This window comes from Carya illinoinensis, chromosome 16 (genome assembly GCF_018687715.1).
Source record: "Carya illinoinensis cultivar Pawnee chromosome 16, C.illinoinensisPawnee_v1, whole genome shotgun sequence".
Lineage (NCBI taxonomy): Eukaryota > Viridiplantae > Streptophyta > Magnoliopsida > Fagales > Juglandaceae > Carya > Carya illinoinensis.
The window spans coordinates 20,100,763-20,114,950 of NC_056767.1; the positions used below are offsets into that span (position 1 = coordinate 20,100,763).

The 14,188-nt window shown below is 33.8% G+C and overlaps 1 protein-coding gene across 1 annotated transcript; it reads left to right on the forward strand.

Moving 5' to 3' along the window:
* The first annotated feature begins 10,276 nt into the window (after positions 1-10,276).
* LOC122298459 (GEM-like protein 4) lies at positions 10,277-12,100 on the forward strand. Its single transcript, XM_043108201.1, has 4 exons — positions 10,277-10,671; positions 10,765-10,848; positions 10,944-11,218; positions 11,725-12,100. The coding sequence occupies exons 1-4, from the start codon at positions 10,527-10,529 to the stop codon at positions 11,905-11,907; spliced, it is 687 nt and encodes a 228-aa protein (XP_042964135.1). The 5' UTR covers positions 10,277-10,526; the 3' UTR covers positions 11,908-12,100.
* The last annotated feature ends 2,088 nt before the right edge of the window (positions 12,101-14,188 follow it).

Consider the following 14,188-nt stretch of genomic DNA (forward strand, 5'->3'; position numbering starts at 1 on the left):
TGGTACTTAGTTATGACTTTCGTTATCCGCTGCGTGTTTTCTCTGTACACATCTGTTGCCTTGCACACACTCGGCACCCGTCGATGGGATGGTGACCCGGGTTGTCACCATCCGGACGTCTCAATTTCCCCGTGTTTGGGCGTGGGGATTTTGGGGGCGTCACAACAAGTGATATTCTTCGGCACTACTGTGAAGAAATTTAAAAAAGTTAAAAAGTCCATATAAGTGGAGTTTCTATGTTAGTCTTTGCATAAAATGTATGGACTGAGGTTGAATTTGTGAAAAAAGTATGTATGTTTTGTTATGAAATGAGAACTTTGGAAAAACAACCTGAGTTATTTATCTGCATTACTTATGAAATTCGTATAAGAAGAGAAAAGTATTTTGTCATGAGTGGTGTAGATATGAGCTAGTTTTTGGTGTTCTGTTTCTGACTTATGAAAAAAAAAAAAGAGCTATTATAAAAATCTGAAAATTTGTGCATAGTTTTATGAAAAGGCTCAAATTCTATTTTTGAGTATGTGAGAATGATTTGAATATGTTTTGTACTCCATTTTATTTTGATATGGTATCTAAAAACCTTTGGCATGGTATTTTGATTTGTGTTTGACTCTAATTCTGCTTTGTTCTATTTGGGTAGTTACCAACTTTTCTGTCCCAACTGCATCCACTTTAGAAATTAAGTGGTTTTGTGTGGTATTTCCTGTGTATACACTCATAGCTCTGAGAATGATAAGTGGAAGATTCACTTTTGTCTCTATCCGGTTTGGCCACTGGGGATAGCACAACCCTACTTCGAGAGTTAAACATGGCCTCTGTTCTTATGTGATACTCTGATATGACATGATGATGATATTCAATTTATGTTATGCCAAAGTACTTTGAATTTCAAATATTTTGAATCATTGCTCTGTTAGTTTGGAAAACATGTTTTGTTTTACATGGTAATACTACAAATAATGTGTTCTGCATTTTATACTCAGTAAATGCTCATGTTTACATACTGGTATATTGATGGGCACAAAAGTGGATCAAGTCTTAAAGATCATTTGCAAGTTTCAGATGGGACAATCACAAGATCAAAAGTTAAAAAGGTCAATGAAGCTATGTAAGGATGGATGCAATTCACTTGGGATGAAACTAGCAAAATCCCAACGCTCAAGATGTGATTGATAGGAGAAGATTTAGTTTTCATCCATATGATACGCTATCGAAGACACGACTTGAGCCTATTATTATTGAAAGTTTTGGACTTGTTTATTTCATTAAAATGATTTTTAATTAATTATAAGAATTAGTCTAGAATAATTGGGCTTGGGATGCTTAACCCACATATGTTTTATTTTGTTGAATTAGGATTTTAAGAGAATAAGTTAATATAGCGATACTATAGTCATGCACTATTCACTTAGGGGTACTTTTGGAAGATGAAAATTTATTCTGCCTAGGGTTTTAATTAGGTTTTGGTTTAAATTATGACGCCTCAAATTTCCACATATGGACAAGTGGAAATCGAGGTGTTGGGATGATGACAACACGGGTCACATATCCCATCGCTAAGTGCGAAGTATATGTACATGTAAAAAGTGTACAACAAAAATATAGCGAAATAGTTAAAGTCAGTCAACTAAGTACCAGAATTGTTAAAATACAATTTCACTTAAATAAATATGTCTTTAAAAGTTACATAGTTATCCAATATAAATATAATACAAACAAAATAAAATACCCAAAAGCGGGATATAAATCTTATCCCACGAGAAAATAATCCCCGATCACTCCTCCGGAGGATCCGCATCCTTAGGCTCTGCATCAAAATCTACGACACTAAGAAATGGTACAGCAGGTAAGTAATAATCTAAACAACTCACAAGATAAATATACATTCATGCAATAATATTGTGACGCCCCGATTTTACGTGTGTTTTCACTGAAGGAGTATTTTAATTTAATTAAAATATTGGTTCTATTATTTTAAATTATCGTATTTTAATTAGATTTATTTAGTTGTGAAATTTTTTTTGTAGAGCTTTCTTAATATTAATTATTATTTTGAGTTTAAATTGCTATGTAATTTATTTTAGTTTGTTTTTGAATTTAAAGTTTTGTTGTTAGTATTTACTAGTTATTTATTATATTTTAGCTAGATGTGATGTTTAAATTATTTTATTCGTTTTATAGTTTTTAAAGTTATTTTCGTTAGATCAGTTTCTAGACTATAGAAGTAAGGACTGGACCTCATTTCTTTTCTCCATCTTTTTTTATTCTCTTTTTCTTTTTCTCCTTTCTTTTTCTTTCTTTTTCTTCTCCTTTTTTCCTCTGGTTTCTTTCCCGTGTGCGCGAAGCCTTCCTTACCCATTTTTGCCGTTTATGTCATTCCACCCAGAGCCACCTAACGCCGCCGCCGTGCAGCACACCACCCGCCCATATTTCTTCCCCTCTGACCGGTGAACATCCCCACCAAATTTCACCTCCATCCAAGCCACCGTTTGCCCCCATGAACTCCTCCAAGCCGTGGCGTTTTTGAGCTCCAGCGCCGCCTTCGTTCCACCTCCGGCCACCATCTCTTCACAGTTTCATCATGGTATAGGGAAGCTATGTGTTTCTTACTGGCTAAAATTTTGGTAGTACCGGTGTGTTTTGACCAGTATGTCGGATTTCGACTTAAATTTTGAATTTCAATCGATACTCATATAAGAAGCTCATGTGCTGATTCATGTATGGCATTTTTGTAATTAAGGTAAAACAATAGGGGCATTTTTTATGCACTACATACTACACGCCCCCCCTTTTGGTTTTAGACCACGACACATATTGTATGATGACCCGTTTTTAGGTGTATTTTCACTGAAGGTGCTTTTTAATTTATTTAATATAATAGTTCTTTTATTTTAAATTATTGTATTTTAAATTGGTTTTAATTTATTTGATGTTGTGTTTAATTTATTTAGTCGTTTTACGGTTTTTAATATCGTTTTCGGCGGATCTGTTTTTGGTTTCCAGAGTGAGGATTGGACCTCATTTCATTTCTTTTCTCTTTTTCTTTTTCCCTTTTCCTTTTCTTTTCCTCCTTTTCTTTCTTTTTCTTCTTCTTTCTTCCCCATTTCCTCTCTCCCGCGCGCTGCCCCTTCTTTTTCCCCTTACCGTAGCTGCCACTTCGGCAGCCCATTGCGCCGCCGTCCGGCTGCTGTGTTGTACAACACCCCTACCATTCTCTTCCCCTTACACCAGAGATCATCCCCACCAATTTTCAGAGCCATCGGACTAGCCGTTAGCCGCCACGAGCCCTTGGAAGTCACGGCACCTGCTCTATTTTTTTCCCTGTCGCCGGTTGCTTTCGCAGCCTAGAACCGCCGCTCGCCGGCGGCGTGGCCTACACCACCCATCCAGTTTTCTTCCCCTCTCACCGGTGAATATCCCCACTAAGTTTCACCTCCATCCGACCCATCGAGCCACCACGAGCTCCTCCAAGTTACACGGTTTTTCACCGATTCCAGCGCCGTCGCACCACCTCCGGCCACCATCTCTTTATATCTTCTTCCCCCACCTCTTGCCGACCTAAACCATCCATTTCTGGTCTCGATCCGTTGCCGGAGCAGCTCCCACGAGCTCAACTCTGATTTGAGCTTTTTCCACTTCCTCCATCGTTTCCACCGCCACCCATGACCGAAACTCGTTTCCCTTAGTTTCATAAATATCTTAAGACCATTCCCTATCAATTTCGTACCTTGGTTTGTCACCGTTCGAAAGTGGGTAATTTATTACCCACGGCCACAATATAAATTACATTGTTACGTTGCTTTTCTTCCGCCGTTTGCAATGCTGTGAGCTTTCAAAAAATACCGTATAGCGCTGTAAGTATTTTCCAAACCTTACTTTTAGATTTAAATGTATTTTGCTCCTACAATAATTATTTACTATTGGTTGGTTGATTTTGGACTGAGTCCGAGGAGTTCGGGGGTCGAATGGATTGAGGACGAAGTTGCTTATTTGGTTGTTATGGATGTTTGGAAATTGTTGGTTAATTGGTGTCATATTTTTTTCATTGCATTGTGAATGCATATGTATGTGTTAAATATTGAAAACTGGGTTTTCAAGCGAGAAATGTTTTATTGGTATATATGAACGTATGGATTGATTGGTTTGATTTAGAGGCACGTGTAGGCATGGTGGTAAACAGGGATGGTGGTAGAGTCCCGCCTGCGATTCCTGCCTATGGTGCACGCGGCGTAGGGATGGTGGTATAGTCTCGCTTGCGATTCCCGCCTACGGTGCACGTGTAGGGATGGTGGTGAGCAAAGATGTGGTAGAGTCCCGCCTACAGTGCTCTGATGGTTTAGTTAATGGGCCATTTTCTTGAAAAATGGTGAGACTGGTTTTTGGGCCATTATCTGGGATAATGGCGAGGATATGATTAAAAGATATATTTTGAGCTAAATGAGATTTTTGGCGTGTGTGGAAAAATATGATTTTATGGGTTTTGAGCATTGGCATCCTCTCATGCATATTGTTTGAGTTTTTATATATTTTTATCTAGTGGTGTTTAGATTTTATTTACTTGCGGTACCATTTTTGGTACCGTAGATTTTGGTGCAGAGATTGAGGATGAGGAGGAGGAGGCTGAGCCCGAGGATGCGGCTCCGCCAGGGTGCTGAAGTTAAAGTTAAAGTTTTGTTATTTGGTTTAAAATTATATTTGTGCTTTGTAATATTTTATTATGTATGTTTTGAACAGTTTTGTATTAAATTAAGAAAAATTGTGGTACTTTGTTATTGGCTTTGCTTTTCACTGCGTATTTCTCGTGCACATTCGTTGTTTCTTTTACACACACTTGGCACGTCGATAGGGTGGCAACCCGTGATGTCATCATCCGGACGTCTTGATTTTTCCGTGTTCGTGCGTGGAGATTTGGGGGCGTCACGTACTTCCCTTGTCTCCCTATTCTCTCTCTCTCTAAGACTTGCAATGAATAGTTGAACTACTTTTATTTTTTAAACGAGAAATACTAGTATACCGCTTGGAGCATACCGCTCCACTTGACCGCAGGCCTATTATTATTTTTTTAACTTAGTTATTAAGGAAGTGATTTTTAGAATATTAGTGTATTTTTTTTTTACTTATTGATTAAGAACGTGATTAAAAAAATGTGAAAAAAAAATAAAAAAAACAAAACTAGGCAGCATGCCTTGCTATATGCTCTAGGCGGCATAGTAGCCGCACCCTTTTCAAACTCCCATCTTTCACTTCTTTTGGCTTGTTTCCTCGTGGCATGCAGTACTGAATAGAATACTAGTTAGCTAGCTACCTCTACATGTACTAGATCCATGGGATCCTTATTTTATTTATTGATTTATTTCATTTTGGAAAATGCCATTTGCAGTCATGTTGGGGAGCGGCAGGGTAGTCGGCTCCCACATGGCATAAATAAAACGGTCCATTTCATTCAACTGACAGCATTTTAAATGCTTGCCCATCCGTGTTCAATCTTTCTTCCCTTGTGTCTATCTTCTATTCTTTTCATTCTTCCCTCTCCCATTTTATAACTCCAAAACAATCAATTTCTTCTAGAGCTAAACATCTTCTCAAATTAAAACACCACATCGAAAACTAAGAATATTTCAGAAACTTGACTCACGTAGCAGATCTTTCAAATTACATCTTCAAAAAACCAACCAGTTCCCTCTTAAGCTCAATTTGCACTTAGATGCAAAAGTACAACACATAATCCCAACAAATTTCAGGGCACCAGATAGTAAGCAGATTTTTGAGAAGATCCAAATACCAAAATTGATCAGTTCGATTCAAAGATGTAGGTAGTTTCCACTTTCCAAGACTTGTAAAGGCAGAAACTTGGAGCAATAGATTTTACCTGAGAATTAACATGGTGGGGCTTTGGGCTTTCCCTTTTTTCGAGATCAGCTTCAAGATCCTCTAGTCTCATCTGATTGCCGCAATGCACAAGATGAGTCGTTCAGTTTTGACCTCAGATCTGAAACCTTATCGCACCCTCAGAAGCGGGAAACCACATAAATGGGTTTCAATCCGCTTTTCCCAAATTTTCGTATGCGTTTTCGTTTTCATTTTTATTTTTAGTTTTTAATATTAGTCGATTGCATAACAAATTTTACAAGATTCCAAGCTATAGAGGGGATTATCACTCGTTTCGGAACCTTCTTCCTCTCAGGATTGGTTTGCATCTTTGCGAATTGAGGGAGGGAGATAAGAGATATCCTTGGGTATTGTAGATTGGTTTGCAAACTGAGGGAACTCTTTTGCAGTGAAGCAAAACAGTAGTGAAATGCTGTCGTTTTTTCTTATTTCTAGTTGATGCATGCCACGTAAGATGTCGATTGCACGGCAACTCCCACCAATGACTATATGTAACAATTCTGTTTCATTTTTTAACCTATGAGTAAAGAAAGTGGATGAACAATCGGAATTTATTGAGTTTATGATTTAATTTATTGTTATTTTAGAATATAGTTTATGTTTATATATATAAATTTATCTATATATAAACTCTTCCGAAACGATACCAATTTTAAAATATTTCATTTGAATAACTTTACCGAAACGGTTAATGGTATTCAAAATTTTGCTCTATCCGGATTACTCCCCTTGAAACTATGTTACATAAAAATATTATCGACCACTAGAGGTGTGTTACAGGAGGCGAGGTTCCATGATAACCCTTATCATTTTCAGTAAATTTCAGCCATATTCATTCTTTTCCGCCACTTTCCTAAGGGCTACTACAAGGCAGCCCCTTGTGGAGCACGAAACACACGAAGTGTGCTGAGGTGGAAAAGTATAACAAAATAAATAAAAAGTAAAAGAAAACAATAAAAAGTCAAACTGAAGCTAAAGCTTCTATCACTTTTTACTTTGTTATCACTTTTTGCTTTTCATCCGAATCTCTTTCATCTTTTCGCCCAGGTTCACGACACAAATCTTGCACTGACGAACGCTTCGTTTATCCTCCCATAGCCATTCACTCGTCCAAGAGAAGGTAATCATCTTTCTCTGTCTCTACTCGGTCTGTGCAATATGCGTGTATGGACATGAATTTCTAAACATATTTTTCTAGTTAAAATACGTGTGTAAGTAATCTGTAAATATTTTTTTTAGGCAATCTGAGATTACCCTCTTTGCATTTTATCTTTATTTGTATGTATACTTAATGATTTTTAACTAAGTACATAGCATCCATTTTATCTTCATTTGTATGTGTATATTTTAGGCCTTTTGCATCTTAAAAAATTTGAAAAAATATATATATATAGCAGCAGCGAAGGTCAAGATTTGCAGTGTTTTTTTTTTCTTAAATAAATATTTTTTATGTACATCCTCAAATTTTAAAGTTGACTTGATGGTTTTTAGTTGTGTGGACTTGATGGATTAGATTTTATTATTATTATTATTATTATTATTATTATTATTATTATTTTATGAGTTAGACCACTGGATTTAGATAAAAACATATCTAATTTTAGTTTGATTTTGGATAGAGAATGTGTTTTATGATTAGTCTCTGACTTGTAGCATTGTTGGTTATCAAATTATATGAAATAAATGGCTAGACTAGTGAGGAAGGGTATTTTTGGTTGAATAGATCAATGGGCGAAAAGGATGCTCCTTCAACAAGCATACATTACCCTTATATATGAGGTTGTCAGGTGAATATAATACATTATTTTAGATCATACATTATGGATAAAGTTAATTAACTTATTACCTTATGCCCATTTTGTGGCCTCCAATTATCCAACCATTTGGGTCATATGGTACAGATACATCAAGAGAAGTTGAGGAATCTTGTTCTTGTTTTCTTTCATTTTAAAAAAAAAATACAAGTAATTTGAAAGAAAATCTGCAAGCAAATAAGAGAACTTTGAAAGAAAATACGAGGAATCTAAGAGAAAATATGAAAATTGAAAGGAAATATCAGAAATAAAGAAAATCGTCCCTTTATTTTCTTTCTTCTTTGGAAGAAATTTTTTGTGGGTGAGCTCTGAAACTAAAAGGGAAAGAAGTCATTGCGGGTGAGTTCTAAAAATGAAAGGAAATAAAGTCTTTCGTGGAGATGGTTTTGTCTGTGCACATCTGAAAGTGAAAGGGGGTTTTTTTATATGAGGGCAAAATAGACTTTTTATAGTGCTGAGATGGAGGGTGTGCATTTCATGCATAAGTGACCGGCGTGCTTTCTAGCATTTCTCCACTTTCATTCGCTGCTTTATCTCTGTTTTCATTCCCATTATTCACAAATACATCCAGAATCACTATTTTAAATTTTGTACCGTATCGGCTGGTACATACCGTATTCGTCTATGGTCTGATATAAAAATTATATTTATTTTATACCGATCCAAATATTAATCTATATTGATCATACCGATCAATATTTTGGCCTATACTATCCTAAGTACTGTCCGGTATTTTAGCTTTTACTTTTTTTTTTTTATTTTTTCAAACTACAAGTTTATTTTTTTATTCTAAATTCAGATCAAGTTATTTATAATTTATATATATATATGTATTTATGTATAATTTATTTATATATAGATTATTATTTTAAAATATAATTAATATATATATTTATATGTACAATTTATTCATATATCGACTATCTTAAAATAGTATACGAAATAGTGCCGATAATGAAATATTTCATTTCAATGTCTTAACTGGTACGACATCCAGTACAGTATTCAAAATATTATCACGAATCATGAAAAAAATTATCAACCAGTACAAAATCATTTCAAGCAAAAAAAGTCAAGTAATTGATTGAAAGTATCTGATTCGTTGCCAAGAAAACCGAGATAAAGAAAAAACATGGAGGTTAAATCAGCCTGACAGTAGCACTAGGTTTTAGTTTCTATTCTTTCCCTTTTCTCTCGTTTTCCTGGCATCCAAACAGAAAAATAAAATGAATCGCAGGGATACCTCCGCAGATGTTGCTAACCGGTTCAGGTTGAGGATCCATCAAGTCGAATATCCGGAGATATTGCAAGGAAAGGCGCTTTTTAGGGTTTCAGTAATTGGTGCGATATACAGAGATGCAGTTGTGAAAACCCGACCCTATAAATCCGGGTCTTGAACCGACCCGAAACGAAGAGAGCAAACAAGCGTCAAAGTTCAAAGCTGAGTTTTGACTTTGACTCGGGCAAGTCCTACAACGCGCTTTCTTGTGCAAGAATATGAATGTCTTTTTCTTTATTATTCTTTTCTGCGAGGATTATGTTGGACTAATATATCTTATCATATCTTATTTTATTTAAAATTTATTTATAATTTTTTTTTCTCAAATATCAATCAACTATTAACAATTTCATAAATTAAAAAAAAATAAAAAATAATAGAACTTTTAAAATTTAAAATAAAAATATTAAAAAAATATTTTAACAATATTTTAATTTTATAATAATATTTTTATTTAATTTTTTTTCATTTTCTTAAAAATCTAATAAAACATCTTAACTAAAGTCATTTGACTACAACTCATATAATATTTTATTATTATTTATAAAATTCTCATCTTATCTCGTTCTTCAAATATTTTTATAATAATGTGAATTTACAATTGCAAAAATGGATAATAAGATACACACTTTTTATTCTATTGTTGGAATTCTCATATGAGAAATTTTATTTAAAGTGATGCGTAGCACACACATAATAAAATATTTATACAATATAATTTAATTTTAAATATAAATTTTAAATTTTAAATTTTATAAATTAAATTTTACAATTTTAATAATATTGATGATATGTTCTATCTATTCAGAATTTTCATTTCTCACGCATTTAAAAAAAAAAAAAATAGAAGAAAGTTGAAATGCACGAAAAAAAGTAATATTTTTATAACAAAAATTTTATGTATAATTATTTTTATAGATTTATTTATACACTTTAATAATATGATTAATTGTGTATTAAAAAAATTAATCTAATCAATTATATTAATAGAATATATAAAAAATATATAAAAATAATTGTATATAATATTATTCTATAAATAATAAATTCATTATTTTTAGAAAAGGAGGATTACGCATCCAAAATTATATCAAAATTACTTTTTAAATTAATATATGTGCTCTATTTTATGGAGCCCATTTAGCCAACATTTATTGACTTTGAAATTTTGGAAAGTGGGCTTACTTTCCAGGTCTGTGAACCGGAAAGTACCAAGAAACTACAACATGTGACTTGTTCTATAAATTCTCGTTTTCATACACTGTTTAAATAAATAATAATAATGGGGTTTGAACATTGAACACGCAACAAAGAAGCATCTCAGAAAATTCATTGGTCTTCAGCCTCCTTATTTTCTATGTATATTCTATGGAGCATGTAATTATTATGACAGACACAGTGATACCGACGTAGAAAGATGTAAGTTCAAAGACATCTTCTAAGTAGCTGCTGATCTCTTCTTCATTCACTTGAAAAGGCCGGTTTCTTTTGAAAGAAGTAAGGCTAAGGCAACGACTCAGGTTGAGAGTGGAATCTTCTGAAAAATGAATACATACGCAGATAAGTTTGTTGAGAGTCCGTTGGTGAATTCATATGACACAAAGCCGTGGAGGCACTCTGATTTATCTGAATCCAGCAGCTCGCTTCGTAGTCCATCTTCCTCAGATGGCTCTTCCTCTTTCAAACCCTGTAAGCATCTCTCTCTCTCTCTCTCTCTCTCTCTCTCTCTCTCTCTCTCCAACCAAATACAACAAAGAGATTGAATTTTCCGGAAAAGTGCAGATAAAGAGGATTCAGAAAAGGGGAAGAAGAAAAAACATCATGTGAAGAAAAATAACAGCTTTGCATGCAGGATTCGGGAGCATGGTAAGAAAGAAAGGTCTTTAATTTCTACTCAATTTTCATATGGGAAACTAAGATATCTGAGTGATGATAATGGATGGTGTTATTTGAAATCGCAGTGAAATTGGGGCCCAAGTTCTCAGAAACTGTGAAGGGAAAGTTACAATTGGGGGCAAAAATAATTCAAGAAGGAGGGAGGGAGAACATATTCAGACAGATTTTCGGAATTAGAGAAGGAGAGAAGATGTTGAAAGCTTCACAGTGCTACTTATCCACAACAGCTGGTCCAATTGCAGGATTACTCTTTATATCTACTGAGAAGGTTGCCTTTTGCAGTCAAAGATCCATAACTGTTCCTTCCCCAACTGGCCAGTTCATAAGAATACCATACAAGGTACGAAATTAATTTTGGATGCCGATTGTCCATCTACAGCTCAAAACATAAGGCCTTATATAAGATACTTTATCTTCTTTTATGTATCTTAATATCTAAATATTATAAATATAAATGTTATAAATATTTTTTATTAATTATAAAAATTTTTATTAACTATTTAAAATATTATAGGTTGGAATTTAAGTTACAATACTCGAAGTTAAAATAGATATATCTTACATTATCTCGTTTGGTTATGCCTTTTAAAAAAAAAGATGAGATAAGATATTTTATTAAAAATTGAATAAAATATTATTATAATATAATTTTTAATATAATTTTTATTATAAAATTTAAAAAAATAAATTATTTATTATATTTTATATAAGAGTTTAAAAAAATTGTAATAATTATATGTGATGAAATAATTTAATTTTGTATAACACGGCTCTTGCATTCTGAAGTTTTTTTATGCATGCGCAGTACTGATGCAAAGAAGTACCTGTATCTAATTTATATGGCAGGTTGTAATACCGGTAAGCAAGATTCGAAGGGCCAGCAAAAGTGAGAATGAGGAGAACACAGCCCAGAAGTACATAGAAATAGTTACTGAAGATAATTTCGAATTTTGGTTTATGGGATTCTTACGCTATGAGAAAGCTTTTCATAATCTTCAAAAGGCCATTTCTATGGCCAGCCGGTTCTAGGAAGCGTTTGGCTGATCCTTTCAGGGTAGGAAATTTCCATCAGGAAGAATACTGTTGTATGAAGTTGGTGGGTTGAAAAAGGTCTTGAAGTTACATGTATGTCTAATTTTGTCAGTTTGAATCTCGTACGTGTAACATGACACTTTGTTGTGTTAGCAAATGAAAGTCTGCATAAAAGAACATAGCTCCAAAACATGAGAACAAGATCTTTGAACCTTCGCCAGAATTTTAGCAAATTATGTGTCGTGACGCTCCCACTCATTTTGAAGCATTTTGGGTTCAGAATTAAGAGATGTTTAGAGAATGAGATGAGATAATAATTTTGTAAATAATAGTAAAATAGATTGTGAATAGTAGTTAAAATGTTTGAGTTATTATGTTTTATGGAATTTTGAAAAAGGAGAACAAAAATTGAATGAAAATTTTATAAAGTTAAAATATTGTTATAATATAATTTTTTAAAATTATTTTTATTTTAAAATTTAAAAAGGTTGAATTATTTTTTATGTTTTGTTTGGAAGTTTAAAAATATTGTAATGATTAAATAATGTTTAATAAAAATATTAAAAATTTGAAATTAAAAAAATATTTGTACTTAGATATGTTTGAAAAGAAAATTAGACGATCTTTCAGACAATCCTGTATGCTTGTTTGGATGATGAGATGTTGAGCGAAAGTTGAGAACTTTTCGAAGTGTTTGGAGAAAAAGCCTTATAGATTTTTGTGTGTGGGTCCAACTGGATTCTATAACTGGATTAAACGACCAATTTCCCCGGCACACAAATGTAACCTTGTCTTTAGTGCATAACATGTTCTCACACCTCTGTTTTTCCCTTTGGTAACGTCTCAATGTGATTATAGGCATAGCCCCTATTTCCGAGGTATAAACTGAAAACATTCCATCTCACTGGATAGAGCTGTTTAATCTAAACATCATTTTGTGGATCTGGACCGCAAAAAGTTTATCTAGAGATAAATATGAGAGGGGTAATCATCAAGAAGGAAAATTGAATTTTTCAAAACAATCTATTTCATGCACAAGTCACACAAGTATAAAATTATCGGTTTATATATGAGCTATATTCTTTTTCTCTTTTCAAAAGGAAAGGTGGAAGCAGGTAGCGTATCAATCTTTTCTGGGCATGATCATTGGAACTTTTTCTTGATGTGGAATGTTCAGTTTAAGCTATAGCAATTGTCTTAAAGGGGAAGTTTGTCATCACAGCACTCTCAAAATATCTAACTGGTTCAAAGGCCATCCCATAGCCTAAAAGTTAGGCTTTACTATTACCAAGTGATTAAACTTATGTCCTCTCAAACTTCTGGTCTTGAAGTTATGAAATATCTGTTCATACCAACTGAGCTACCACATTGGTGATCATATATGAGCTCTATTCAGTATGATTAATCAACATTCAAACTAAGAAAAAAGGATAAAACTCTTAATTTGATAAGGTAGATGATACAACTGAAGAGAAAAATCTATCTGCAGGCCTGCTTATTAACGTAATTAGCACACAATTGATGTTGAAGCCTTCTAAATCAACCAGCATATAGTGTTCATTTTTAAATATTTTTTTTTTTTTTGAAGTGTGATGGGTTCCGTCATAATTAGTACTCGTTAAGTAGCAAACTCCTCCTATGCGGCTTCATGGAAATATCGTTGTCCTTGGGATGGTGAGGGGTACCCCCTTTCATCGAAGATGGGCTACATGCTGTGACTTTCACATCATGGTTCCAACCCCCGAAAGGTATGGTACAAGCCCTAGACTCGATAGCTCGACTCGAACCATGGGTCCTAACATGGTAGATGATGGATGGTCTACGATAAGGGCCTTGAGCCTTCCATATGATTTGCAGGCTTGGTTTGGACAATGGGTCGTACCCAGCAAGCAGCGTAAGTGCAACTTTGATGAGGCTATAGACTGTTATTGATGTCTTGAGACGTGGGATAAAAATGATACAGCATGGATAACAATCCATTTCCATTGAGCATTCAGAGAGAAAATATGTGCTAAGGCTTTAGTGTGATGATCTGCTTTTACGTGTATTTTTACTGAAGTATTGTTTTTAATTTAATTAATATATTAGTTTATTTATTTTAAATTAATGTATTTTAATTGGTTTTATTTATTTGATGTTGTGTTTTATTTAATTAATTGTTTTACAGTTTTTAATCTCGTTTTCGGCGGATTTATTTTATTTTCTGGAGTGAGGATTGGACCTCATTTCTTTCCTACATCTTTTCTTTTCCCTTTTTTCTTTTTTTCTTTTTCTCTTT

Excerpts from the sequence above, each read along its gene's own strand:
- LOC122298459 (XM_043108201.1), top strand. The coding sequence starts at position 10,527 with ATGAATACATACGCAGATAAGTTTGTTGAGAGTCCGTTGGTGAATTCA. Across the intron at positions 10,672-10,764 it reads CTCTTCCTCTTTCAAACCCT|ATAAAGAGGATTCAGAAAAG; the intron begins GTAAGCATCTCT and ends GGAAAAGTGCAG. Across the intron at positions 11,219-11,724 it reads TCATAAGAATACCATACAAG|GTTGTAATACCGGTAAGCAA; the intron begins GTACGAAATTAA and ends TTTATATGGCAG.